The sequence below is a fragment of the Squalius cephalus genome (genome assembly GCF_949319135.1).
Source record: "Squalius cephalus genome assembly, chromosome: 7".
Lineage (NCBI taxonomy): Eukaryota > Metazoa > Chordata > Actinopteri > Cypriniformes > Leuciscidae > Squalius > Squalius cephalus.
The window spans coordinates 9,694,896-9,722,891 of NC_137128.1; the positions used below are offsets into that span (position 1 = coordinate 9,694,896).

Consider the following 27,996-nt stretch of genomic DNA (forward strand, 5'->3'; position numbering starts at 1 on the left):
TAAAGCTTATCATTTCATGTGCACTGAACTGTAGCATTGGTGTCTCAAGTGGAGGGGAACTGGCTGCCTCGTCAAGCATGAGCTCATTGCATAACAGTTGTTTAGATATCACAAGGATGGTAAGTGGGAGAGAAAAGAGGGCAGCCAATTCAAATAGCCTTATCTCTTCACCTGTCACTCTTGTGTCACTAGAGACAGATGGGTTTGTCCTTCCAGTAGTAGGGAAATAAAGGGGGCGTCGATTTAAGGGAGGCCCTCACACTGCAAAATCCACATTCTGTGCTTATCTAGATGCCCACAAAACAGTCCTATGAGAAGAAATAACAAGTAGTCAGTGACAATGTATTGTTTCATCAAGGGCAGGGAAACTTGGATTGTTGGCAGTGTGTGTATTATGGCATCGTATCTTTGGCATAAAATCTGGGACTTACTCTCATACCGGCGAAAAGCCAGATCCTCCTCTTCCATCAATGAACAGGTAAATGTTTGTTTGTTTTCTTTGCTTTAACTGTATTTTCTGGTAATTTTATAGCTTCAATTTGCAATCTGATGCATTTGCAGCTGCTTAAGCAAATCATTTTCAGGGTAAGGTGGACAGCAACTCAACCTGCCAACTGTATTTTTACAGATTCAGTGGTTGCTCAAGATAGCAACTGATATGTTCCTTTCAAGTAGTTCATAACTCTGCTCTATAAACATTGTGCCATTGGGCAGATTGTTCAGTGTGATGCAGTGATATTTGAGTGAGCATAAACAATGAGTGCAGACATTCACATTTTTTGATGCATGCCATTCAAAGACTTTTCATCTTTCAAGTACAGACTTGATCATTTTTAAATAATTAGTTAATAATTAATTGATACAATATTTGATTTATTAACAGACGTTAGTGCAAAAGACCCTTTTCTAAATTATACAATGCTATATTTAAACATATCAAGTGTAGTCATGCCTCTGGAAACAATGTAAGCGTTTGGCAGTGCACACCATGTCAATTCATCACAGACTAGATGTGTAACAGTCGCAGAAACTCATTCACCTGTTTCCCAGAGAGAAGTTGAGCAGCAGTGACGTAAAGAAGTTGTCAGCACCTGATGCTGTGAGTCACGTAGCTTTAAGACTTTACAACATGTTGACAAATACCATGTGGTGAGGTCGCAAAATCTCTCGTTTCATATGACTATGAACTGGAGTCATGTGTAATCCATTGATCCTTGAGATCTGAGTATCTGATAGTCCATTTGTTAGCGCCTTTATCTCAAGCACATCCATCAGTTAACATCAGGCTCAATCTGTAAACAATTACAGAACAAATTAAGACTTTCTTTGCCTCAAGTTAATTTCTTGAATGTACCTTAAAAGTGGAGTTGCAAACTGTTGTTTGGTATAATTTCTCATCATCAGTTACTCATGGTTAGTTCTGCACGATTAACCGTTAAAAAAATCACGATCTCGATTCAAACACCCATGTGATCTCATTCGTAAATGACCATGATTCACCTGTGTCTATTAAACCTTTGACAAAATCACACCGTAACATTCAAATATGCGTTGGCGTTGCCGCTGTCTCAGAGAAAGCAGTTCTATCTATATATGAAAACGGTCTTTTCAATCACACAGTATCCTTATTTCCATGTTACAAATATTCAAATGATACAGAAAAACTGGGATATAAGTTCATAGTTTGGATATACACATCTACGGCTGCGTTTACACTGACACAAAAAATCCGATCTTTTACTCACATCTGACACAGATCAGAATTTGTTGCACACGTGTAAACACAAAAATCTGCGTCCGATATCTGGACATCCGACCTACATCTAAACATGCATATCCGATTCCCCTTTGAATTCCAAGCCACCACAAGGCGATGACATTTACATTTACATTTATGCATTTAGCAGATGCTTTTATCCAAAGCGACTTACATTGCATTTCAAGGTACACATTTACAGTCTTATCAGTTCTTGCTTTCCCTGGGAATCGAACCCTCTCTACCGTTTGAGCTACAGGAAAGCTAGATGATGACACGTTTATTCACAAAGATAGCTTTTTACTGTTGTATTATGCGGCAGACGTGCCTGCATGTGCCTGTATCACAGCATTTTATTGAGGTGGGAACTTTATATTTATCTTTGTAAAGAAAAGAAATTGCACGAACACAGAAACATTCAGGAGCTGGTTTTCAACCTCTGCCCGTGGCTTTTATAAATAAAACAGCTTCGCTACTGAAAGCAACATTATATTTCTCAGCAATGAGGTGATAACTTGCGCGCGCTCTCTCTCTCTGGTTAATTCGTTCGAATTCATATATATATATATATATATATATATATATATATATATATATATATATATATATATTACAGGGCTACTTTATTTCACTTCAGATCTTTCTAGATCTGAGCTGTAGATAAACAAAACTTATTTCCGGTCTATATATCTGTTCCGTCAAAATATTCATGAGTCATGATGACAGCTGTTACCTTGTCCACTCTGGAAAATAATCATGACCACCCAACATGAATTATATAAATAATTGTAATAGCACGACCATTTCAAAACCAGGGTCTACCATGTGGATAGTGAAATGATAATTGAAAATCATATTGGGCGGGAATTAATGTAAACACAGATAACGGATACCAATCCTGTCTAAAGTGAGTGTAAACAGTCGGGCCAAAAAATCGGATCTGATCAAAAGATCGGATCTGTGCATTAAGACTTGCAGTGTAAATGCAACCTTCGGCATCGATCAAAATAGAGCAAATCACCTTCTGAAAATAATGTGACGCTAGTAAGTTACATGTTACATTTTGTTGAGTTGGCAGAATTGTGATCTCTGTTTGAAACTTAAAAAGAGTGTTTCTCAATTTATCCTGCAGTTCAACTCATGGTAGTTAGTTTCCCTTTTCTTTTTCTTTTTCTTTTTTTGTAACTGGAAACACAACCTCTGCCCTAAGAATGAAGCCATAAACACTTCTGTTATGTAATTTGAAGAACAGTGCTTTTCCAAATGTTTTATTTGCCATTTATTGTGGCTATATGTTTAGCGTTTGATTAGTTTATATTTATTTATCTGTTTGTTCTGAGCTAATTTTGTTGAGTTGACGTATTTAGCTTGGATGGCGAATGCCATTATATTTTTTTCTCCCAGGGCCACCAAAAGGAGGCTGAGCTATGTAGTGTCAGGTGATTTAGTGCTGTCAGACAGTTGGTATGCTCATTGTCTGCAACTAGGATAAATGGGATGGCCACCCTATATTGTCATGAGGCTGAATTTGAAATAGTCACCTATTCTGATGTTCAAACAGTTGCACCATCCATCACCCAATTTATTTATTTATACCTGCAGAGTCACAGATGCAACATTCCACTGTATGGTTTTTATAGTAAACAAAAGGGGTTTTACATTTGCATTTATTCAGCTAACAGATGCTTTTATCCAAAGCAACTTACAAAATGAGTAATGCAACAAAGCTATACAGTACATCTTAACCCTTGTGTGGTGTTCAGAACCCTAAAACCCCCGGGATCTTCTCCGGGCAAAAATGACCGGCCTACAAAAAATTGCTTATAAATCACTCGTTACGCAATATTATCACCCAATTTTGGATTCAATATTTTTGTCAACTTGTTTTCTTTCAATTAGAACTGGTTTCATATTTCTATTTGCATCTGAATAATCGTAGGCCTCATTTATTTGACAGTAGGCATCTCATTTTTTGAGTTAAAAAAACATTTTTGAATAATTTTGGAAATATTAAATAAAATCTGAAGAAAATTGGCACTGTTTATCACACTAGTCTACTTTAATTTTTCACCAGGAAATTTGTTTTGAAAAACGTTTATTTTGTACAAAATGGCACATTGTCACACTTGTGGTCTTCCCGGTCAAAAATGACCGGCCTACAAAAAATTGCTTATAAATCCCTCGTTATACAATATTATCACCCAATTTTGGATTCAATCTTTTTGTCAATTTGTTTTCTTTCAATTAGGACTGGTTTTATATTTCTATTTGCATCTGATTAATCGTAGGCCTCATTTATTTGACAGTAAGCATCTCATTTTTTGAGTAAAAAAAACATTATTTTTGAATAATTTTGGAAATATTAAATAAAATCTGAAGAAAATTGGCACTGTTGATCACACTAGTCTACTTTAATATTTCACCAGGAATTTTGTTTAGAAAAACTTTTATTTTGTACAAAATGGCACAGAGTTACACTTGTGGTGTTCCACTGGGCCATTGAGGGCCATTGTTTCAATGGGCCATTGAAAGTGAATGGGAGAGACTGAAAAGTTTTCAGGGGCATGTTCATTGTTTATGTACACATATGTGCATGTGATGGATTATGGTGAGTTTGGGCTCTTTTTAATCTTAACAATCTCATGTAAATAATGATGTGCCATTTACCACAATTTATGCATGCTTCATTGAGTTATGAGTTAAAACGTGACATAAGTGCTAGGCTACATCTATAGTCAAGGCTCTGTGAGCGCATGTGGGGGTTCGTGTGTTACAACTCCATTAGGAATATCTTTAGATCTGAGTGATGGATTGTGTTGAGTTTGGGCTCTTTTTAATTGTGATAGTCTACTGAAAATAATGATGTACATTTTTCTACGATCTGTGCATGCTTCGTGAAGTTATGAGCGAAAACCAAACATGAGAGCTTCATGAGTATATACTTGGCTAGGTGTGTCTGTGGTATTTTTTGTGTTAGAACGCCATGAGGAATATCTTTAGATCTTATTAATGGAATATATTGAGTTTGGGCTCTTTTTAATCGTGAGCTCCTGCTGTAAATAACGATGTGTCATTTTTCATGATCGATGTAGGTTTCATGAAGATACAAGTAAAAAGGCCAAGTCTAAGCTACCTTGCTTGACTAAGTGAGTCTGTGTGTCTGTGGTATTTTTTGTGTTCGAACTCCATGAGGAATATCTTTAGTTCTGAGTGATGGATTATGTTGAGTTTGGACTCATTTTAATTGTAAGCATCTGCTGTAAATAATGACGTGTTATTTTCCACAATCGGAGCATGTTTCATGACGTTACGAGCAGAAATGTGTCTAAAATTCCATCATCCATATATGGTTTAAAAATGGGTCTCTTGAAGGGCTTCTTTTATAAAAACCTCACTCAAGTTTAGTAAAAAGCCTGAAACAATTATGCTTGCTGTATTCTACTCATTGAAACCTTTCAAATGACATATGACACAGGACTATCTGAGCTGTATGATGTATTTGACATATTGCTGAATGTAGTACAAAAAAGTAGTTTATAAATTATGATTTTTTTTTTCTTTTCTATTTATCAGCAAATAACTCAGCACTACTTAGGAGTTTATCAAATTGGCTACATTCATTGTAAATTTCAGACTCTAAGATTTCAAATGACACCTATTTTAAGTTGATCAAGGTAATAGTTTTGAAAAAAAATTATGATTATTTATTTCGCAGCTAGGTGGCGCCTGCGGGGGGCACAGGCTGTTAACACTCTGTTTTAGAGTAATAACTCAGCTCTCGTTAGGAGTTGATCAAAGTGATTAGATGCATTAAAAAGCTGAGATTCTAAGCTTTAAAATGATACATATTTTGTGTTGTTCCATTCATTGTTTGCATTGGTCTCTCCCATTCACTTTCAATGGCCCATTGAAACAATGGCCCACAATGGCCCTTAATGTCCCAGTGGAACACCACAAGTGTAACTCTGTGCCATATTGTACAAAATAAAAGTTTTTCAAAACAAAATTTCTGGTGAAAAATGTACAGTACCAATTTTCTTCAGATTTTATTTTATTTTTCCAAAATTATTCAAAAATATTGTTTTTTTTACTCAAAAATTGAGATGCCTACTGTCAAATAAATGAGGCCTACAATTAATCAAATGCAAATAGAAATATAAAACCAGTCCTAATTGAAAGAGAACAAGTGGACAAAAAGATTGAATCCAATATTGGGTTATAATATTGCATAAAGAGTGATTTATAAGCAATTTTTTGTAGGCCGGTCATTTTTGACCGGGAAGACCACAAGTGTGACAATGTGTAATTTTGTACAAAATAAAAGTTTTTCAAAACAAAATTCCTGGTGAAATATTAAAGTAGACTAGTGTGATCAACAGTGCCAATTTTCTTCAGATTTTATTTAAAATGTCCAAAATTATTAAAAAATAATGTTTTTTTTACTCAAAAATTGAGATGCCTACTGTCAAATAAATGAGGCCTACGATTAATCAGATGCAAATAGAAATATAAAACCAGTCCTAATTGAAAGAGAACAAGTTGACAAAAAGATTGAATCCAATATTGGGTGATAATATTGCATAACAAGTGATTTATTAGCAATTTTTTGTAGGCCGGTCATTTTTGACCAGGAAGACCACAAGTGTAACAAGGTGACAAAATCCCCACTAAAAAAGTAAGAAAATTGTTAAAAAACATTGAGAAGTAGTTATACCATCTGTGAATAAAGTCACTAAGTTTCAGTCCAAAGCGATAATATTAACTAGTATTTTTGGGTAAAAGAAAATTCTCTCCGGGTCAAAATGACCCGAACACCACACAAGGGTTAAGTCAATTTAGATCTTTTAGAAATAGGTTTAATATGAAAATTACATTGAGAGTTGTCTAGACTCTAGTGGGATTCATTATACCAATAATTCCGCCAATGGAATGTGCTACAAAATGTTTTTCCAAACATTGTGCAATATAATTGTCATGGGATCACCAGGTTCTCTCGCTATCATATCCCTGTCACCGGAGTACTAATCATCAGCACCTGTCAATAGTTACTCATCTCATCGGTCACCGCTTATAAGCACACACCTCAGTTCAGTCTTTATCTGGCCTTGAATAAGGACACAGACTCAACTCAGTGATCTCCATGTGAATCCAAGTGCCATGTGAAGATTCCAAGATGTAATCCTTGTGTTTATTCCCTCTTGTTTCTAACTCTGCTTCCAAGTGTGTACTTACCTGCTCAATGCTCCAATGCCAGTCGACTGAGGTGTGTGCTTCATCTGCCAGCTCTGTCAGCTCTCCATCAGCCATCTGTAAGAAAAAGGACTTTCATTATCATCACATCATCACCCACAAACTATTTCATTTATTTATTACCCACCTGCTCTTCCTGCACCTGCTGTGTGTCAAATAACGTTTTTGTCTGGATCCACTTACCATCCTGCTCAGTGTATGTTTTCCTGACAGTAACGCATTGTAGCATATTTGCCTTATGTTTTCTATGCCATTTTCAGGCATATTTTTTAAAATAATAATTGTAGTGAAATGGTTACAGCTGGCAAAAAATCAACAGGTTCAGTCTGAATGGTTGGCTTTATGCAGTTTGCATACAGAGTTCAGAGCACACAGGGTTTTATTAGTCCACTAGGAGGTTTTGTTACCAATTACTCGGCTGCTATAATTAGCTCTCCTCAGAATGAACCAGTCACTGCATTGTCTATAGTTTGTCCGGTTGGGGGCTGTGAATCTTTAGCCTGGAACACACCAAGCCGACGGTCGGCCATCGGGCAGTTTTTGTGCGGCGGCCGACTAAGTTTTCTCAGTGTGTTCCACACCATCGGCTGAAATTGGTCCTCATCAGCTTTTCTTCGGCCGATTCGACATGTTGAATCGGCGTCGGTGAGAGAGAGAACTCTGATTGGCTGTTCAGCTTTGTGAACGAGTCAGTGCACGAGAATAATAGCAAAACAGCGAGCAAAGAAGTCAAAACGGTACAGACAGAGGCTGTTCTAATGTTACGTCATCTTACCTGAGTGTTCCTTGGCGAATATTAACATGAGAGGAGTGGAATAAAGAAAGTGTTTAGCAGGATAGATATTCAATACGGTAAGCACACTCTGCTTTGTTCACGGTTTGTGTATCTGCAGCGTCGGTTTCCCTTTTCGAATGACGAATATAGACGAATGTATCATTTACACGCAGAACGCACATTCTAGCTGACAGTCGGCTGTAGTTCTCTCGGTGTGTTCAAGTGCAGCTTTTTACCCCGACGCGAGGCGACAACACAGTCGGCTTTCATCAGTGCTAGTTCGCTGGCGTCGGCTTGGTGTGTTCCAGGCTTTTGAAAGAGTTCAAGAGTTTTGTTTCAGACAATCAATAAAAATTAAATGGCTTATTTCCTTAAAGGGGACCTGTTATGCCCTTTTTTTATTTTGTTTTTGGGATCTACTTGTAAGCTTTCATGCTTGAAAGTAATTTTTTTTTTTTTTTTCCTCATATTTGACTTTTGTTCCAGCACCTCTCTTCTCTGTCTGTCAGTAACGCTCTGTTTAGTTCTTGTCTCTATGAAGCCCCTCCTTCTGAAAATGTGCTCTATTGGGCGGCTGGAGCAGTGTGTTGCGATTGGTCAAGCGCTTTGAGCGTGTTTGGGAAATGTCCTGCCCCTTTCCATAACCGCCAGTTTCAACAAAGTAATTAACTCAACCAGGCCCCGCCCCTTTATTTTGCTTATACTTTGGGTGTGAATTTATTTTATTGAGGAATATTTTGACATGTTCATTCCCAGAAGAAAACTCAAGACTACAATGGAGGCGTTTCGGGGAGTTCAGAAACACTGACACTGATATAGAGATTAACTTCCGCTGGAGGTGCTTTGTAACTTTGCAGACCTTTTTCATTCTCAAACAGCAACATTACACACTAAAGTTGAGCATGTAAAAAAAGCAAAATAGGACCCCTTTAATATAGATTAAACACAATAGTAACATTTTATTTGATTTTGTTTGTATTACTCTTTGTGGTGGTAGCTGTGCCATTAATGGAATGAATACTTTTGGTTAATCTGTGGTAGCATCCATTTCAGATTTTTTTGTTTTAGTTAAGCTTTTGCTCAAATAAAACTATTGTAAACTGGACAGTTGAAGCAATAACTGAACAGACTAATAAAATATAATATTCAGAATCATTATTCTGTTGGTAGTGCAATGCAGTTACAAGCCATTTGTGGTCTTTACATTAGCTACTTATCAAATCTTGGGGGTTTTCATCCAAATGTTAGATGTTTTTTTTGTTTGTTTTTTTTTCTGCTGAAAAAGTCCACTCCAAATCACAACAGCACAAATGTGTTGAGGCCCTAAAAGTCATTAGCTCAAGCTTTTTAACTACTGTGCAATGACATGTGAAGACAGTTCTTCTCCCCTTATTTGATATTAAATTCCATTTTTCTACAAGAAAAACATACAGAGGTTGTATGTGTACTGTATCCACATGAGCTTCAGACTACTACACTAGCCCTGAGCACAGCTCATGTTATATCCTTTGGGCACGTGTCATGTCTTGGTTCCGTCAATGGAAAGTTGAGTGGTTGGCAGGCAAACTGATACTGGAACTGAGGGCCAAGGGTTTGCAAACCACCCCCAAATGTCCTGGGACAAAGTGTTCTGGCTGGATGGAGGGGCTGCTTAAGGCTCCCCTGCTGTGAATGGGTGTTGCGACGTCACACTGAACTAACTCACACTCTGTGTTTATATGTGTCCATCTCTCGCTCTCTTTGGAACTCTCTGTAATTCATAAATCAAGTATTATCTAAGACAACATGAAAACTGTTCTTCTCTCATTGCATATACATACAGTATCAACTTTTTTTTTTCTCCTGTAGGACACAAAAAAGATACAGTATTTAAAGGGATAGTTCACCCAAAAATGAAAATTCTGTCATCATTTACTCACCCCCAAGTTGTTCCAAACCTGTATGAATTTCTTTCTTCTGTTGAACACAAAGGAAGTTCACAAGCAAGTTGTCATTAGAGCCAACAATATCCATTGTACACAATGCCAAGTTTAAAGTATTAGCTAGATTAATACAGAGATTTAAGAGTGAATATTCCATTTCAGAGTGAATAACCACTTAGATTTACCTGTTTTCATCATACAAAGTGATCGTATCACCTCAGAAGACTACGATTAAACCACTGGAGTTTTATCATTACTTTTTCTCTACTTTTATGTAGGCCTACCTTTTGAAGCTATAAACATTTGGACCCCATTGATTTTCTTTTGTTTGGACAAAGCAGCTGAACGTATTTTGTATTTCACAGAAGAAAGAACATCATTATATAGTGTAGGAACACTAGAGTTTCTAGCCAAACATGCTCACTCTACAACTAAGATGTACAAAAATAAGCTAATTGACAACCACAAATTACTGTCAAACTTAGCAATGGGTTTTGGGTATAGAGCACATGCACTGATGTAACAATTTCGTCAAAATTTATCAGAGGGCCATTTAAAATTTTGCTCGCAGTGACAATAAATGACCAAAAATGCTGTCACAGTAAATGGAATGTCCAAAAATAAACACATTTTATGTAATGCTTATTTGTTAAGTTGTCTGTTAAAAGCTGAGATCAAATATTGGTTCAATATTTTTTAATCTGTATTTCAGGACTACACCTGCCTTGGTATACCTTGAAAGCTTTCATTGTAAATATACTGTAATTGGTGTTTTATTGTGTTTAGTATCAAATTAGTGCATAAACTGTACAGTAATGTTAACGGTCAAAACATTAATAGGAATGGTCATCTTAATCCGGTTCAAAGACATTAAACTTTTAAAGACATTAAAGATTTTGCCTGATGGGTGACATTCGAAACAGATACTCAAACCCAATTTTCCATTGGATTTTTATTCTAGCACAGGGTCTTCATGTGCTTCCGTCGTCCTGTAGCAATAGCCCTCTTGTGTGTATCCGTTTACCCAACATAAACTTTTCATCTTGCCAAAAGAACAATTCGTGCTTGGACCTGTTTGGGGATTTCAGCCCTAGTTCAAGCTTCAAAACATTTGTCTCACCTTGTCCAAGAGGTGACACAGTATGCCTCAATCTCTGTAGCTGCATATTCATTACTGCACAACATGTGTTATTTAGCTTTCAAATCAGTAAATTAATGGCCTGAATGCAGTGTATGTCATCTTGGGCAGCTGTGCAGCTTTTTTTTTTTTTTTTCACGCTGCCATAACTAGCAGCGCAGCCGTGTTTGTCACACCGCACAGTAAGACTTGGCTTAAATCTCAGTATGGCTGTATTACCTCCTATCTATCAAGTTTCATTGTAAACTGCTAGTAATATAAACTTCAAGACAGTTCTTGTGCTAGCTCCTGTTTACTCATCAGTCTCACGGTTTTGTTGTCTTGAAATGGTTCTGGCAATGGTACTCTGCCGTTTTGTGTTACTCTGACTCCGACTGTCCAAATTTATACTCTGGCTTAGATAGCTGATGTGTTTTACTTGGATATGCTGATGGGCTGCAAATATCAAAATTTACTGTCAATCAAACTCACACTGGAACAGTGGCGTCCTTGCCTGTACGCACATTGCGTACCCTGACAGCACCAACATTTAGATTTGATTTCTGTAACAATTGCTAAATCATATATGCCATGAACAATTATCATGTATGTCAATAAATATTTTTGAAAACTGGGGGTGATTTTTCCTTTGCCATGTTTGTCCAGGTTTCCAGGTCCCTATACAAAGGTGCATTAAACTAATAATTTTTATAAAACAGGTGTCGATTGATTGCATTTTGATTCCTTGAGTTGTCCTTGAACACATTTGTGCTGCATTGTCACACAGTATCTATTTTGTCTTAGACAACATGGAGTGACTGCCGTCTACATTTCTTCTTTGTTAGTGTCCAAGGACAGGTGATGCACACCCTGGTCTCACTTTGATCCCGTTGTTCACAGCACTGTCAGTGTCAGATGTCCACTGCCAGTACATTAAAATATGAAAATAGACAACAGAAGTCTGTCGCCCAGCACTAATTTAAACATACAATTTTGCGAGTTATTGGGTCAAATGATGCCTGTGACTTTGAAACGGTGACTATGGTGTTGGGACGGCACCTCTAGAATTAGGGTTCTAATGCTATTCTGGGAAGAGACATTTTAGTCTGGTAAGAATGGCATTAAGAAATATAAAAAAGGAACACTGATTTGAAATGCACACGGAACTACTACACTATAACTAGGACAAGTGAACTGTATTATGGGGCAGAGTTTGAGACGGTGGAGGGGGGGCTTCGTATTTCAACCTCTTAGTTAAAATTGATCCATAACTGTCTTAACTGTGGATGAGTAAGCTTTACTGTTTTTTTTTTTTTTGTTTGTTTGTTTGTTTTTCTGTGGGTTTCCGCTCCAAACCCCCTGAACGTACAAATCCGGTGCTCCCACCAACCCACTGACAGAGAAAATCACATTGGGCTAATTTTGATTGGCATTTGGCCTAGTTTTGTTGCACAGACCTGGCAGCCTTGGGAGATGGTGAATAGGTCAGAACACTGGCACTAGCTCTAGTTTCAGTCGAGAGAGGGTTAAAAGTCTTTCACAGATTTTTTTTTCAATAGTAGTGTGATACCATTTACCAGTTTGTCTGTACATAAGAGGATACATGATCTTATTCAATAAAAAGAAACTCTGGTCTTTTTGTATGTAGCCCCTAATGGGACATACTGATAGTAAATAAATAAATAAGTAAATAAATGATATATTTCAGTGGTTTTGAACTGAAGGAGGAAAAAACTATATTTCTCATATAACTTATATACAACGTTTCTCATCGTAACGCAAACATTTTGTGAGAGAATGCAGATGTTTTACAAGAAAACCCAATTGGGGGAATGCCATACTTTTGAGAGAGGACAAAGTTTCTCAGAAGAATGAAATACTTTTGCGAGAGAATGCAAAAGCATTTTACCTCCCATCTCATATTTTTTTTCCATCACCATGTCCCCTTTAGGGGGCTCCCTATTTTTGTTCATTTTTTTTCCCATCATTTTTTGATTGACCTCTTCATGTGCTCTTGGCTTTCCCGACTCCTGGCTTCATTCCTGCTGAATACGAGCCCTTGGAATTTCTGGGAAGTTCCATCAACGTGAAATCTTAAATAACATGACGTCTCTGATCGAACCTCTCAAGGTGAAAGAGAAGTCAGTACTCAAGTTTCTTTCCATTCATTTTCTGAGCAGCCCTTTCTGGAAACCGAGTGTCTCCGGGGCCCCTTTGACACCTGGCAGGGAGGCATCTGCCATGGCTTTAGCACTCAAAGCTTCTAAGATATCATACAGCAATTCCTGAGCCAAACATAGCCCCTCCCCAGGAGCTGCTGACGCAAAACCCCATACCAGTTACATTTACTGAGACCGGCTCATTCCATTCTTAATGTGACCTCCCCTTTGTAGAGGTACATAGAGTGTTCAATGGAGAGGAAGAGATGGACGGATCAACTTGTTATTGGGGGATTTAAAGTTTCTTGTTTTTGTCTGGCTTTGATGTTATCTGAGTTTTCTGCTCGGCTCATTGTTGGATTATTGACGTCTTTTTGAATACCCAGATTGAGCTGGCTTCATCTTCTGCAGGTGAATCTCTGTTAGGTTTTCCAGAAATCTGGTTGGTTTTAGTTGAGATCTTTAATACTACCATGAGTTCTGCTGACTCTAGCACAGGTATTGACCTGCTTCAGGTCAGGATTGAGTCCTTGAGTAGCAAAATGGACAGGCTCATAAGCATCCAGGAAAAAGTGCTTAGCCGACTCGATGGCATGTCTCAGGACATTGATGGAATTGAGAAAGATGTAGAAACTCTAAAAGTGGAAAAGGAGGAGATCCATCTTCCTCCAGTTATCCGTACAGGACCAGCCAATGAGATGAAGGAAATGTGCCAAGAAATGAACAGCATCATGTTGGCAGTAAATCAACGCTCAGAACAGCAAACCCAAAAGCTGGAGGGAATGGAGAGACTGGTGACGAGCATTCAGCAGGTTGTCAGCTTTATTGGAGAAACAGTGAAAACTTCCAAAATCATGGATATTATGTTCAAAGGGCCGGCTTCTCGAAAAAGCAAAACGGCCCTCAGGTCCAAGGATAGTAAAATCAAACTGATCGCCAAATGCCAAGCGTCAGATAACAGTGAGCCTCTCCTTACCAAGGTGAGTTAAATCTCAACTATGGAAGATTAGACAATGCTCGATTGTCTGAGTATAAACAGTATAAACAGGTGAAATAGTGGCATTTCATGAGTAAAATGTTGTCATCATCATCAATATAGTCAAATAAGCGATGTCGTGATTTAAACATTTCCTTTCATTAAATAGAAGCTTTCTCAAGTAGACATAGAAGGTATGGTGTCATTTTGAAAGGTTTTTAAAATGGAGACACTCCCATGGTCATTACACCAGTAGCTGAAGTTAGATTAACTTTGAAGCACATTACTAATTTGGCCTTCATGATGTGAATTATTGGAAAGGAGAATATTACCTGGAAAAGGGAAATAGATAAAGTCAGCTGGATTTGTGTGTTGGGCTATAGTTTCCACTAGATGAAACCCCACCCCACACTGTTTGGCCTTCAACATAACATGTGTTGTGCTGTTGTACAGCCCACATATCATCAGCCAAGCTATGTAAGGGAAAGGCTTCAACTGATGGTGCCACATTAGGGGAACCATGTATTTATGCCTTCCTTATTGGTATTTCATATGACAGTCAAATGAAACCCGCACTTTTATGCCCTAACACTTTTAGAATAACTATTGTATAAGAGATATGTTGTGCATAATCGTCACATTTGTAATTATTTTGAACAATATATTTATTGATTGTTTCATAAATTAATTTTATTATTCATTTACTACTGTATTTTATTGTATTCATAGTTGTATAGTTGCTTCCTGCATCATTGCATGAAGAGAAGCCAAGAGTTATTTTCATGTAATATTTGGCTATCCCAGACTAACTGTGTTTCCTAACAACCCATCCCACTTATATTGTGTCTGTGACAGAAAACGACCTCTACTAAAGGCTCTAAAGGGACTCGGAAATCTGACCCCAACATTCTGAGTCTACTTACAACCTCAAGCTTCTTGGATCAAAATATTTGCTTCAAATGTACTAACATTGTAGGTTCATGAACCATGCATTTTACACAAATCATTAGCGACCCTGATGAATTGCATAAATTCGGTACACATTACTGTTTTGTTGACAAACTTTAAACTTATTTTCTTATCTTATTTCTTTGCAATATTTTCATTTTGCTCCAAAGCAAAAAGATCACAAAGGTAAAGATGGGAAGTTTCATCTGAGCTTCAAAGGCCTCAAAGCACAGAAGAAGAAGAAACCACCTGATTCAACTGGTAAATACAGCACAAAACAAAATGCAAATAAAGTGTGACACATTTAACACAATTTTCACTTTTTCTTTATTATGTTCATATTGCAGTTGATACAATCTCTTTGAGGAAACAGACACTGTTGCTTGAAGAGGTTCAGAAACTAAATCAAGAGAATATAGATCGCTCTGAAGCATCCCAACATGAGGAAAATTACGTGCAGAAATCTGAGGATGGCTCAAATACTCCCATTCCGCAAGAACTTATCCTGGAAGAAGCCAAGATGCTTGAACCTGAACAAGAGAATAACTCAGAAGAAGAGAAGGAGGTCACTCCAGAGCTGAAAGAAGATGAGATAAAAGACACAGAGCCAAAGATAGAGGAGATCCAAGTTGAAACACAACAATTAGCAGAAGAAGAGACTAAGGAGATGCCCGTAAAGGCCACTGACATACTCAAAGATCAGGAGGAAGTGACTACGGAGGACCAGACGTCTAGTGAGGTTCCTTCAGAACCTGACATTACTGACACAGAGCCGCCTACACCAACTGATCCGCCTACACCAACTGTTCCGCCTACACCAACTGATCCGCCTACACCAACTGTTCCGCCTACACCAACTGATCCGCCTACACCAACTGAGAACTCAGCGCAAAGGTGAGCTGTGAATCTGGTGGGGTTTCCATGTCATACACCACATGACCAAAAGTATGTGGAAACCCCCCTCTAAGTAACATGTTTGGCTATTCCAGTAACTCAAATAATTACAAACCTCAATCCTACTGCATTCTAGAGCAGTGTTTCCCAACCTTTTTATAACAAAATTGCACAAACATGCATTGCTTTAAATGGCATATTAAAACTGGATATAATATTAATAGTACTCACAATTAAGGTGAAACTTGAGCTTAAGTCCGGTAGGAAAACAATAAGGTCATATAAGTAGCTATGACGTTGGTGATGATAAAACAACTAATTTACATATCGTCAGGCTGAAACCTCATATTTTTTATATAATTAAACAACGTATCGTCAAAGTTTGTATTGTGGCTTATATGGTCAGACACTTGTATGTGTCATTATAATAACATGAAACATGAAAATCGAGCTTACATGTAGTTAAGGTTTTTTTTTTTTTTTGTTAAGGATTTTTACCAGCGAATGACAGGGATCAGTATATTTGTTTCAACAAGACGGCAAATGCCAGACTAAAGCCCTATTCGGATGGGGTTAGTTTAACATGGAGAGGTTGGGTAAAGTAATTATTACCAGAGCTTCTCAGTGATTTTAGTCCAATGTCAGTAAAGATTACGGTGGCTTTTACCTTCTGTAAAAAGGTCCGGAAAAATTCCCTCAGGTAATACTAAAGACCCGCTGTAAATATGTACGTAAATATTCAGTTGTTTCCTGTTTAAAAGTAGTTTCCCGTGTTTTTTTTTCCAAGTATGGAGGGAGGCGCTAGAAAAAGCATTCAGTTGCTTTCTAGGGGGTGGGACAAGTCTTTGGCTTTCTGGATAAGATTCAGATCAAAAGGTCGAAAGCACTTGTTAGAGGCACAGAATTTCTTTTAGCTTCAGGTAAGTGCCCATTACAAACAGAATCCAATCAGAATTTAATTATTTTGATTAATAAATCGTTCGACTGGACCCATCTATTATATATAGGTTATATAATTGATGTGTTTGCACACATAAACGGCAGTGCTTAAATTGAGTTACCCCTCTCACTTCTGCTAGTTCTGAGATTTCTAAAAAAAAAATGTCCTGTGGTAAAAATTACATTACTTCATCTATCCTTGAAAAACTAATCCTGTCCGAAAAGGGCTCAAGACTCTTCTCCGCTCTTTAAAGGTGCATTGCGCAACATTTCATGTTAAAAATACCCGTTTTTCTAACCCATACATGCTTAAACTATTGCCTGATGGGCTGAATGAGCCCTTCTCTGATCACTGCGATTGCCTCTATAATCCTGTACAGTAAAATAAATAAGAGGGATTCGGGACGGAATTTGAGACTGGGAGTGACGTCATGCGCGTTCACGCTCACCTGGCTATGTCTGGCAGGTTTGTGTATTCGCCGCCATTCTCCGTATCAGCGAAGACAACTCGAGCGACAAAAGTAGAAGATGGATTCAAAGAGACCGGCTTGTAGTCCATTCCAAACCCCAAAGCAAACTCCACGTAAGACAAAGACACATGCGTGTGGTCCATGAGCGTGCACACCTCTGGTTGCAGTTTCGCTTGTCGCCAGAGGGGGCATAGTTCTGCAAAAACTCAGAGACTTGCGCAATGCACCTTTAAATATACAAAAAACAATAGCCTTTATAGACACAGTGTTTCTTAAATAAAGAAAATGCTGTCCTTACTCTTACATCAGAGTTCTTTATTTACCCTTGCATTGCAAACAAGCAGAGACCATTCAAACTGCGTGCGGCACTTTACTCACATTTGAGGCTGGTGGAGTTAAGAGAATTGACTGACAGTTTGAGTAACCTATGGAGTTACGAGGTTTAGTCACAACCTCTTTTAAATGCTTTTCATTGGTAAAATGTGGGTGACTATATATAGAAAGGAGACAGCATGGGGAATCAAATGACCACTCAGTCCCCTTGCGACACACACCCAGGTCTGATGAGCCTGTGGCGTACCTGCCTTGGCGGAGAGTGTCTTGTGTTAAATGGCCGAAACACCCAAAGAGGCCAAGGTGCACAACTGAAGATGTGTCGTTTAGGAGGAAACATCACTAAGTGGTCACTAACGAAACCCCCCAACTAAGAGCATGCCTCAAAACCCACTCAAAACAGGAATCGGACAGAATCAGTTGGGATTGTAACATCTAGTCCTTATTATGTAATTAAAGGATGACCAATATAATAATAATAAAAAAAAAGATAAAACAAAAATGACTAAATATAGTGTTTCAATTTAGAGATATGCGGTTTCCACCTGACAGCAACAATATATTCTTATTTGTAGCATTTATTATTATACATTTTTTGGAATCTAATAATTTTCCACGGCACACCTGACAACCTGGCACAGGGGTAGGGAAACACTGTGCAAGAGAATTGTGTGCTTCCAATTTTGTGGCAACCCTTTTTTATTCTGGCATGACTATGCCTCTGTTCATGAGGCGAAGTCCATATATAAATTTGCTCAGAACTTGACTGGCCTGCACAAATCTCAGACCTGAGCCTTTATTGAACACCTTTCAAAGATGAATTAGCGTCAGTCGCTAGTGCGCGTCTAGAGGCCAGGGGAGTGAGGTTTTACCTGCAGCAAGGTTTTTTAATAGTGCTATTCTCAGAACACCTTTATTATATAGTATGCCTAGACTACTGTACATGTGATTGGCTGAACTGTATGTGTATGCAGTGCCTAACCCAGAACAACCTTACTCTGAAAGTGTTGGTCACTTATTCAGTTTATATTAGTATTTCTAAAAAAACATAACTTCTTAATACATACATATGTAAACGCATAACATGTTTCTAAGACTACCAGGAGTCTTTGATTGAGAAAAAGTTTAAGCCTGATTTTTGTGTGAAAACATTCATACAGGCACAAACTGCATGGCTATAGTGAATGAGATCGGATGTCTTCACCCTCTTTTCTGATTCTGTTGTTTCAGCAGTGAGTCTGAGCTGGTGGATGAGGTGACGACCAGCAGCAAACGGCGCGTAACAGAAGAAGATATTGGTTTGGAGGATCACAAGAAGAGCAGGGTTGATGAGGGTCAAGACCAGGGTGAGCAAGAGCCACAGGAGCCACAGGAAATCGAGGATCTCCATGGTGTTTTCAAAGCTGATGGTGTGGAAATCAAGTTGGATTTCAGCAAACTAGAGAAGGAGCGCTACGAGGATGAGGATGAAGATGACGATCACTTCTTCATCGGTAAGGTTCTCAGTGGTTTATTGCATAATTGATAAAAAATAATGGAATATATATCTTATAATCACATAATCCACCATTCATTTCCTATTAACCAGTTTGCTACAACAATTACCAGGGTTCATTATCATGAACTAAAACCGTTAAAAAAAAACCGCTAAAATTGCCCTGCAATTAACAATATGGAGTTGATAATGTAAACACACGGTCATAACATGTCTTGATGATCTAAAACCCGGTGCAAACTGTACGATTTATAATAGTCCTTAACAACTGTTGCTTGTCAGATGATTGATGCCATTCAAAATGTTTGACACACCTACTCATTCTTTATGCTGACTATTTTCCATATTCTTTACACAATGTACATCCTGGGATGCATATTTGAAAGAAATTCACATGAATAATACACGCTTGATGATCTTTTTCCTACTATCCACTACAACTCACTGTTTAAAAAACAAGTAAAAAAAATAAAGTCAATTTTATTTTTAGAAAGAAATTTTTATAATAAGAATTTTTTTTTTGTGTACTAAACAAATTTCAAACATTTGAACACTTCTCAGTGAAATATTTTAGTTATTAATATGTCTAGATCTTTCACTGTATGTATATACATAATTCAATTTAAGTCTGTCACAAAGTGGTCCCAAAATTTCTGTCAATCGCCAATAATCGCAAATAATGGCCAAAGTATCAGGTATCGCTGCTTGACCAAGAAAGTCTTGAAACATCTCATGTTGGGGAGCAGCTTTCAAAAACATAACATATGTGTCTGGTCGGCATGTCAACTGTTTAACCTCCATGCTTTTCCAGACATTTCTATTCATTGTTCTCCATCTTCTACTGTCCTGCAGATTGCACCCCACCTCCACCAGCACCCTTCAAACACCGTGTTGTGTCTGCCAAACCCAACCAGATTAACAACTTCTACACTATCAACCGACAGGAGGTTCTCGGAGGGTCTGTAGAAGTATTTTCTTTAAGTTGGAACCAATTTCTCAGAACAGAATGTTTTAGAGACAGTGTAAATTCAGGCAGTGTAGTCTGCTAATCCCCTCAAAGGCTAATTGCGTTACATTGCAGTCAGTCTCCACTCACCCGATTCATAACTTCAGAGTCAAGCCAGTTATTTTTACATAGCGATTTCAGGGTATGTGAAATTGTACCTCCACGCCAGCTGGAAACTAATCACTAGGTGTTAATCCTTCTCTTCAAAGGGAATTTTCTTCTTGTTGTTAATGGAATAGAATCTGAAAAATATGACACCCTCTGCATTACAAAAGTGTCCCTGAAGTCTTTACTGATATGCACCTCTAAGTCTTTTAAAATGTTGTTTTGCATATACAGTGGCTCAAAAAAGTATTTGGACACTTAAGCCACACTTACACATGTGGGAATGTCATTGCAGACGTCTATATCTGCGCTCACATGCTGCAAGATCTCTTTTCTCAGAACTTATGTCAATATCACTATTTCTTTATAGTGGGGGGATAAATGTGATTCTCAAAATTTTGATTCTTCTAGTTGTCTTAATTATCATCGATTACTGCTTTTATCTCCTTCCAGAGGTCGATTCGGGCAGGTGCATAGATGCATGGAAAATTCCTCTGGACTTACTTTGGCTGCCAAGATAATCAAAGCTAGGAGTCAAAAAGAAAAGGTACAAAGAACCAACCAGCATTTTTTTTCAAATGTAAATGTTTCCAAATAGAGCTCAGTTGTAAAATAATAGCTTAATGTGTTTTATCCGATAGGATGTGGTGAAGAATGAGATTCAGGTTATGAACCAGCTCGACCATGCCAACCTGATCCAGCTTTACGCAGCCTATGAGTCCAGGAACGACGTTATCCTTGTACTTGAATAGTATGTAGTTTTTGTACATTCTTAATTGCTGGTTACTATTACATGCAATTGAAACAAAATGCAGTGGGTTTGGTGGGATTTTCACTGGCGTAAATCCAGCATGTCAATCAAAATATATGATCAACTTCAGACCTTTGCTAGGCTGTAATATTTTGATGAGCTGTGGGTTATTAAACATATATAGTCTTTCCAGTGTTGTATAATGACTGACTAAAAGTAGAGATGCTACTATCTTGAAGCTTCGCCTTCATCCGCTTTCATTTGTGTTATTTATAATTTGAATCACTATTTAATGTAATGTACTGTCATAATCAGGGCTTGACATTAACAACCACCAACTCACCAAATACGGGTGGATTTCATCAGTCACTCCTACTAGCCACTTTAGTGGCTTGAATTTTATATATAATACATACATTTTTCAATTGTAGTCTTTTAAAAAAGCATCTGAAATAATAAACTAAGTGCAATGTAGTGTTGTCAAAAATATCGATTTAATGATACATATTGATACGGAAATATCTGAAACGCTTCCAATACTTATTTTCCGCATAATAGATACACGATACCAGCTGCTCTTTCTCGCTCTCTCATCTCTCCGACAGCGATTGACACACAAAACTGCCTCCCCTCATTTACTTGTTTCATCTGCTCCGGAGGAATATTGTTGGAGTTACAGGACTTAAATTTCAGCATGAGATTGCTCATATTGCGCATAATTTTACACATTCCCGCAGATTTTGCGCTCACACCCAAAGTGCAGCACGTAAAGCCGCCTCTCAGTACTAAATTGAGTTCCCATCCAAAAGGGAACTTGCGCTGCGTCCCCTTGGGGTCACTAGGTAGAAAGCCTTGGGCGTGACTGGTGTCTGAAGTGGAAATCTAAACACGACAATGAACTTGACATTGGCAGGCGGCAGCCCATGACAGCCTTTTGGTTGATTTAAAATTTTGGTTGGTTGTTTTTAAATTGTAGCACTTTGGGATTTTGCTTAAATATAAAGTGCGTTACAAATAAAATGTATTATTATTATTATTATTATTATTATTATTATTATTATTTATCACTACAGGTGAGACCAAGAGTATAAAAGGACACCTGTGCAATACCTCTTATTTTCTCAGGAGACCGTGTGTTTGAATGTGCGATCTGAACAGGCAAGTTTATAATATGGCCTGCACTAGCACTGCGGATTTTAGAATGTGTGTTCATCTGTGTCAGCATTTTCTGACATCTGATGACACGCATGATATGTGCGTTATGTGTATGTTTGAGGAGAATGCACGCTCACTCTTTGAGGGGGCTCTATGCGTGCATTGCGACAGCCATCTGTGCTCCGCGGTTCAGGACCTGCTGGAAACTGAAGCCGTGGGGCTCCCAGATGGAGCTCGTCGATGAGCTTGAGAGGGGTTTGATGACGCGATCTCTCTCACGGCATCTGATTGAGCAGCGAGCGCCTTCTTCACCCCCAGGCCAAGCTGTGCAGGATGAGGCTGATGAGGACGACAATGTTTCTGAGCGCTCTCAGCCCGCCTGCCCCACATATGACAGTTGTTGGACGTTATGTTCGCGCACCGCGGATAGGTTAGATTTGCCATGGAAACGCAAGAAACGCGCGGCCCCCTCAATGACTGTTTTTTTCTCGGGGCATAAACCACCAGCTCGTGCGAGTCTTCCTTTTTTCCCAGATCTTCAAACTGAGATGCGGAGATCTTGGAAAAAGCCATATTCTGCACGCATCCACCGTTCACAGGTGTTGCCAGGTCTCTTCTCGCTATAGATTTATAGAGGCCTCCGCTTCTCAGACCTACACCAGGATAGCGATATCAGGTAGTAGGCTCTGTGAGCCTCCTTATAAGCTGTCATGAGTGTAGGACGTAGTTAGGCCTCCTCTCACTTCAGAGAGTCGTTATGCTGTGGCCTCTGTCCTCAGAGCCAGGCAGTAGTACAGAGTTGCTAGGCTTTCTCTGAGCCTCCCTGGCTACTACTTTTAGATGGAGTGTTTTCAGGCTTCCTCTCGCTATAGGGAGTCGAGTTATAGAGGCCTCCGCTCCTCAGAGTTACGCCTGGATAGCGATATCAAGTAGAAAGGCTCTCTGTGAGCCTTCCTTGGTAGCTGTTCTGCGTGTGGGACGTAGTTAGGCCTCCTCTCGTTTGGGAGAGTCATTATGCTGAGGCCTCCGTCTTCAGAGCTCCGCCTGGATAGTGATATCAAGTAGTTAGGCTCTCTGTGAGCAGGACGTAATTAGGCCCCCTCTCACTTCAGAGAGTCATTATGCTGAGGCCTCCGTCCTCATAGCTTGATCGGGCAGCAGCGCTGAGTTGTTAGGCTGCCTCTAAGCCTCCTTGGCTACTGCCTCTTTTAAGGAGAATCGCCAGGCCTCCTCTCGCTTAGAAAGTTGCTTTTTTAAAGGCCTCCGCTCCTCGGAGCTCCGCCCGGATAGCTATGTCAAGTTGTAAGACTTTCTGTGAGTCTCCTTGGTTGCCGCGAGCATCGTTAGGCCTCCTCTCACTGAGAGAGTTATTTCCTGGGGCCTCTGCTCTTCAGAGCTCCGCTAGGATAGCATTGTGAGTGGTAGGCCTCTGTGAGCCTTGCAAGATGTCCTGAGCGTTGGGTGTTGCAGGCCTCCTCTCATTTTTGAGAGTAATCAAAACTGAGGCTTCTGCTCCTAAAGCGCCGCTAGGCGGTAAGATAGTATGCTAGGTCGTTAGGCTCACTGGGAGCCTCCATAACTCCTGACCTCAGTGAGTGTTGCTAGACCTTACCTCATTATGAGAGTCATCGTATTAAGGTCTCAACTCACGCACCAGCCAGACTGAGTTTAGCTCCTTTCTGAGCTTTCTCTGTACTGCCCTGGAGTTAGTGTCATAGGCATCTTGTTGAGGCCTCCACTCTTCAGGGCTGCCTATAGAGGTTCTGAATTTTAGCCTCTCTATTCTCCAATAGGGCACTCATCCCTTCAGCATGGCAGCGTGGGTATTCCGTCCCCACGGACGCAGCGCGAGTTCCCTTTCGAAAGGGAATGTCCAAGTTTACACATGTAACCATGGTTCCTTGAGAGTAGGGAACAAGACGCTGTGTCCCTTTGCCATGCTTCTAGCATTCCTGCACACGTCTCCTGAAGACAACAAGTGGATGACGTATTGCACATGCCCTTTTATACTCTCGGTCTTACCTGTTGTGACGTGATGGGCTGCCACCTGCCACCTGCCAATGTCAAGGTCATTGTCGTGTTTAGATTTCCACTTCAGACACCAGTCACGCACAAGGCATTCCCCATTGCAGGATTCCCCAAGGCAGACCCCAAGGGGACGGTAACAGTATAATGGATCTGTGTGTCAGGTCTTAAAGTAACAGCAGCCTAATATATCTTTTCTTTTTTTATTGCATAATTATAATACAGTACAAAAGGAAATAATACAGAACAATGAACACGAACATGTGGGGATACAGAGAAACAGGGAAAAAAATAATAATAAAAAAGGAAAAAATACAATTTACATGAAACCTGTTCTATAATACAGGATTTTTTTATTTGTTTTATTGGAGGGGATTTTTTAAAGTGATGACAAAAATAATTGTAAACCATAAACAGCCTAATATACCTGTTGAGATAATATTAAAAATATCTATATGGGCATTTTTCCCCATGGTATCGATGGCCAGTGAAAATGCTGAGTGACTAGTAACTTTGGAAAACCGCTAGCCACAGTGGCTGTTTAAAAAGTAAGGATTGGAAAGCTAATTTTGTGGTGATCCTTCCCCTGAACAGTGTTGATGGAGGAGAACTCTTCGACAGAATCATTGACGAGAACTACAAGTTGATGGAGCTCGACACAGTGATGTTCATCAGGCAGATCTGTGAAGGCTTGCGCTACATGCACAAAATGTACATCCTCCATCTGGACCTAAAGGTGCAACCACAGATCCAAAGCAATGCAACATTAAAAACAATTAAATCTTAAAATATGGCCCTCGCAGGAGGGAACCAGCTGACATTCCTCTTAGTTTTAAAACAAATAACCTCAGTAACCTTTATAACCTATGTTGTTTCTTGTGGCCGGCAGCCAGAAAACATTCTTTGTGTCAGCAGAGTAACTAATAAAGTCAAGATCATCGACTTTGGACTTGCGAGGAAGTAAGTATGGTCACGGCACTGTTGTCTTTGATTCAAAAATCTGTGCAACATCATGGATAGTATTGACTGTGCATTTGAATTGGGAAACATTCATTCTCTTCAGGTATCAGCCCAGGGAAAAGTTACGAGTGAATTTCGGCACTCCGGAGTTTCTCTCGCCTGAGGTGGTCAACTATGATTTTGTGTCGTTCAACACGGACATGTGGAGTCTGGGCGTTATTACGTACATGCTGTAAGTTGCATATGCTGTCAGGTATACTCTGAAAATGTTCTAGCTCAATTAAAATGATAACTTTAGCAAAACTTCCCCTTCATTTTATTTTTAAATGATTCACTTAAAGTTTTTTATTTATTTTTTGAGTACATTTTACAATAAAATACTATAAAAGTTCAGGGTTAATTCAATGTGTTATTTTCCATTTATGGGTATTTTTTGTGTGTAATTGTAAATTGCTTCAAAGAAAATCCTACACCATTTTTTTCATTGTATAAATTGTGTTTTATAGGCTCAGTGGTTTGTCACCCTTCCTTGGGGACAATGAGAATGAGACACTAAATAACATTTTGGCCTGCCAGTGGAACTTTGAGGAGGAAGAATTCTCAGAAGTCTCGCCAGAAGCCAAGGATTTCATTTCCAAACTCCTTGTGGTAGATAAAAGGTACACAAGAGTGTTGTACGTGTATTAAAGGTGCTATATGTACGATTTTTCATGTATTAATCGCTTTATTGCCAATGTGTGAACAGCTTGCAACAAAGCTTAAAAAACGAGACCTTTCCCCCGACTTTCTGGGTCGTCTATGAAAACCTGTAGACTGATTTATGTGAAGGACTCTGTTTCGTGGGCAAAATCCAAAGGATGTGACGTTTACGCTCCTGAGAGACTCTCTTCCGTTCAATGACATATGAAATGAATGCTTATACAATGTTCTGAATAACGCCAAAAGATATATTCTGTACTGTAATGTCAATGTGCCATAAACAGAAACAGGATTAATTCATTCAAACTATTGTCTCACAAAGCAAGATCTATATAGTCTATAGTCTCATAAATACTTTAAAATTACACTGTTATGATAGTTTGATTACAATGACCTCATCTCTCAACATGATGCCGGAGAATTGCAGAGCTGGTGCAAACATATACACATCGCTATGATCAGATGCTTTCTTCACTGCTGTTTTCTCACCGCTGTCGTTTATGTTGTGATTACTTTGTTATTGAGAGGAAAGAGCGCAAAACTTATTTATATATTCATCTAAATGTCGCTCTCAGCAGTGTGGACGCCGTCTCTATATTCATTAACAGTAGGCTATATCACTGGTATTTTCAACTTATTTTTGACTTCTAAGCAAATAATGAAAAAGAACTTCGCCGTGAGTTTATCGGGGCCTTGAATCACGTTCAGTCTCTTGTACGTTGCGTGAGCACGAGAGCAATAAGTTGCTGGCTGCAGTTCACTTAATAGCCACTGGTGTCGCTAATAAAAAGGGTTTCTGAATTCTACATATAGCCCCTTTAAAGAGACAGTCAACTGGTTTTGCATTATTTTGCTATCCTAATGGTGCAGTCACATTAGGGAAATATTCTTCTGTTGGTCAGCATGGCGAATTCGCATGACCAACTTGAAAACGAGCAAAAAAAAGTTTTTTTTTGGCCCTTATGCAAACCCCCTGAAATTTCGCTACATGTGACCTCATCTTAACTATGCATGATTATATGTTCGTTATTATATGCATCGTTATTCCCTCCGATCATGTCAGAACATACCTGTGACCCATTTTGGATTGCATTTGGCTAGTTTAGAGCCACTGTCTCATAAGATAATGGCATTAGTTCATGGATTGGAACCTAAACCCTTGCTTTTATGTCAATGGATGTTTTTTTCTTTGTGTAGTTGGAGGATAGGAGCAACAGAAGCCTTGAAGCACCCATGGCTGTCAGATGCAACCGTCCATTTCCGCCTGCATGAGAAGGTACAGTCTGCGTTTCATTGGCACATTGTTCTGTTGAATTAAGGGATTTCTTTGGGCTTCTAAGAGTAACTTGGTTTTCTTAACAGAAAAATATGTGCCGTTCGCGCAGAAACTCCTGTCTGCCTCCACCAGAGAGTTAATGTAAGTCCATTGTCAATATATCGTAGTCTAGAGAATATATTGTTAAATATATGCTATTTTTGTGCCCGGAAGCGACATTATGATATTTGACCACTTTTTTCGGTTTCCTCTTTTAGAGGGACCAAGCCTGCTGTGGAACCGTGAGGACTACTGGACGTTACATTATATACAGATGTATTTCATAAACTGCCATTTCACTATATGTTCCCCATTAACATGTTGTTAGTTGATGGAAATTCTCAAACTACAACTATATGTCACATGCAATTGATCCTATCCCAGAATTTGAAACGAAGAGAAGGTGGAATTAGATTTGGCAGATTCCAGGTTCACATGCTGATTTTTGAATATGCCGTTCATTTGTTTTGAGGCACTGGGAAGTTAAGTTCAAAGGCCAATATATAAATATATATAATATGAATATATGTAGGAAATAAGCAGTATAGGAAATATGCACAAAAACACATACTTGAACCATAAAGCAATATAAATCATAAAGTTTAATTAAGGGCATATAATGACAGCAGAGCTTTTGACTATTATAAATGTAAGTTCAACAGCACACAGCTTTTAGTTATGGTTTTCATATCTTGTGAATTTCAGCAGATTACATAAACATTCTATGACCAGCACACTTTACCTCCTCTTTCCAAAAAAAAACAACAACAACACAATAATGCTTTAACAAGCTCCATCTCTGGAACATCATGGTTTTCAAGCTTCCTCAGTGGTATGCTGATTTTTTAATATGCCTAATATAATAATTGAAATATACCTGAATTATAAGGGAATATGAGAGATTATTGACTCAACATTACCACAAATTCTTTACCACAAATTTACA

The 27,996-nt window shown here is 38.7% G+C and overlaps 1 protein-coding gene across 6 annotated transcripts; it reads left to right on the forward strand.

Annotated features, from left to right (window-relative positions):
- Positions 1-330: 330 nt before the first annotated feature.
- mylk4a (myosin light chain kinase family, member 4a) lies at positions 331-27,996 on the forward strand. Of its 6 annotated transcripts, XM_079875239.1 has the most exons (16): positions 13,209-13,390; positions 13,473-13,959; positions 14,811-14,927; positions 15,074-15,164; positions 15,251-15,797; positions 18,770-19,032; positions 19,887-19,992; positions 20,599-20,692; positions 20,787-20,896; positions 24,671-24,812; positions 24,966-25,036; positions 25,140-25,268; positions 25,543-25,695; positions 26,933-27,011; positions 27,098-27,152; positions 27,269-27,996. In XM_079875239.1, exons 2-15 carry the CDS (start codon positions 13,522-13,524, stop codon positions 27,149-27,151), a joined length of 2,394 nt encoding a protein of 797 aa, XP_079731365.1. In that variant the 5' UTR covers positions 13,209-13,390; positions 13,473-13,521; the 3' UTR covers position 27,152; positions 27,269-27,996. The 6 variants fall into 6 exon arrangements, with proteins under 6 accessions (XP_079731368.1, XP_079731367.1, XP_079731363.1 ...); XM_079875241.1 differs by lacking the exons at positions 13,209-13,390; positions 13,473-13,959 and adding an exon at positions 332-478; XM_079875237.1 differs by having other exon boundaries at positions 13,187-13,959.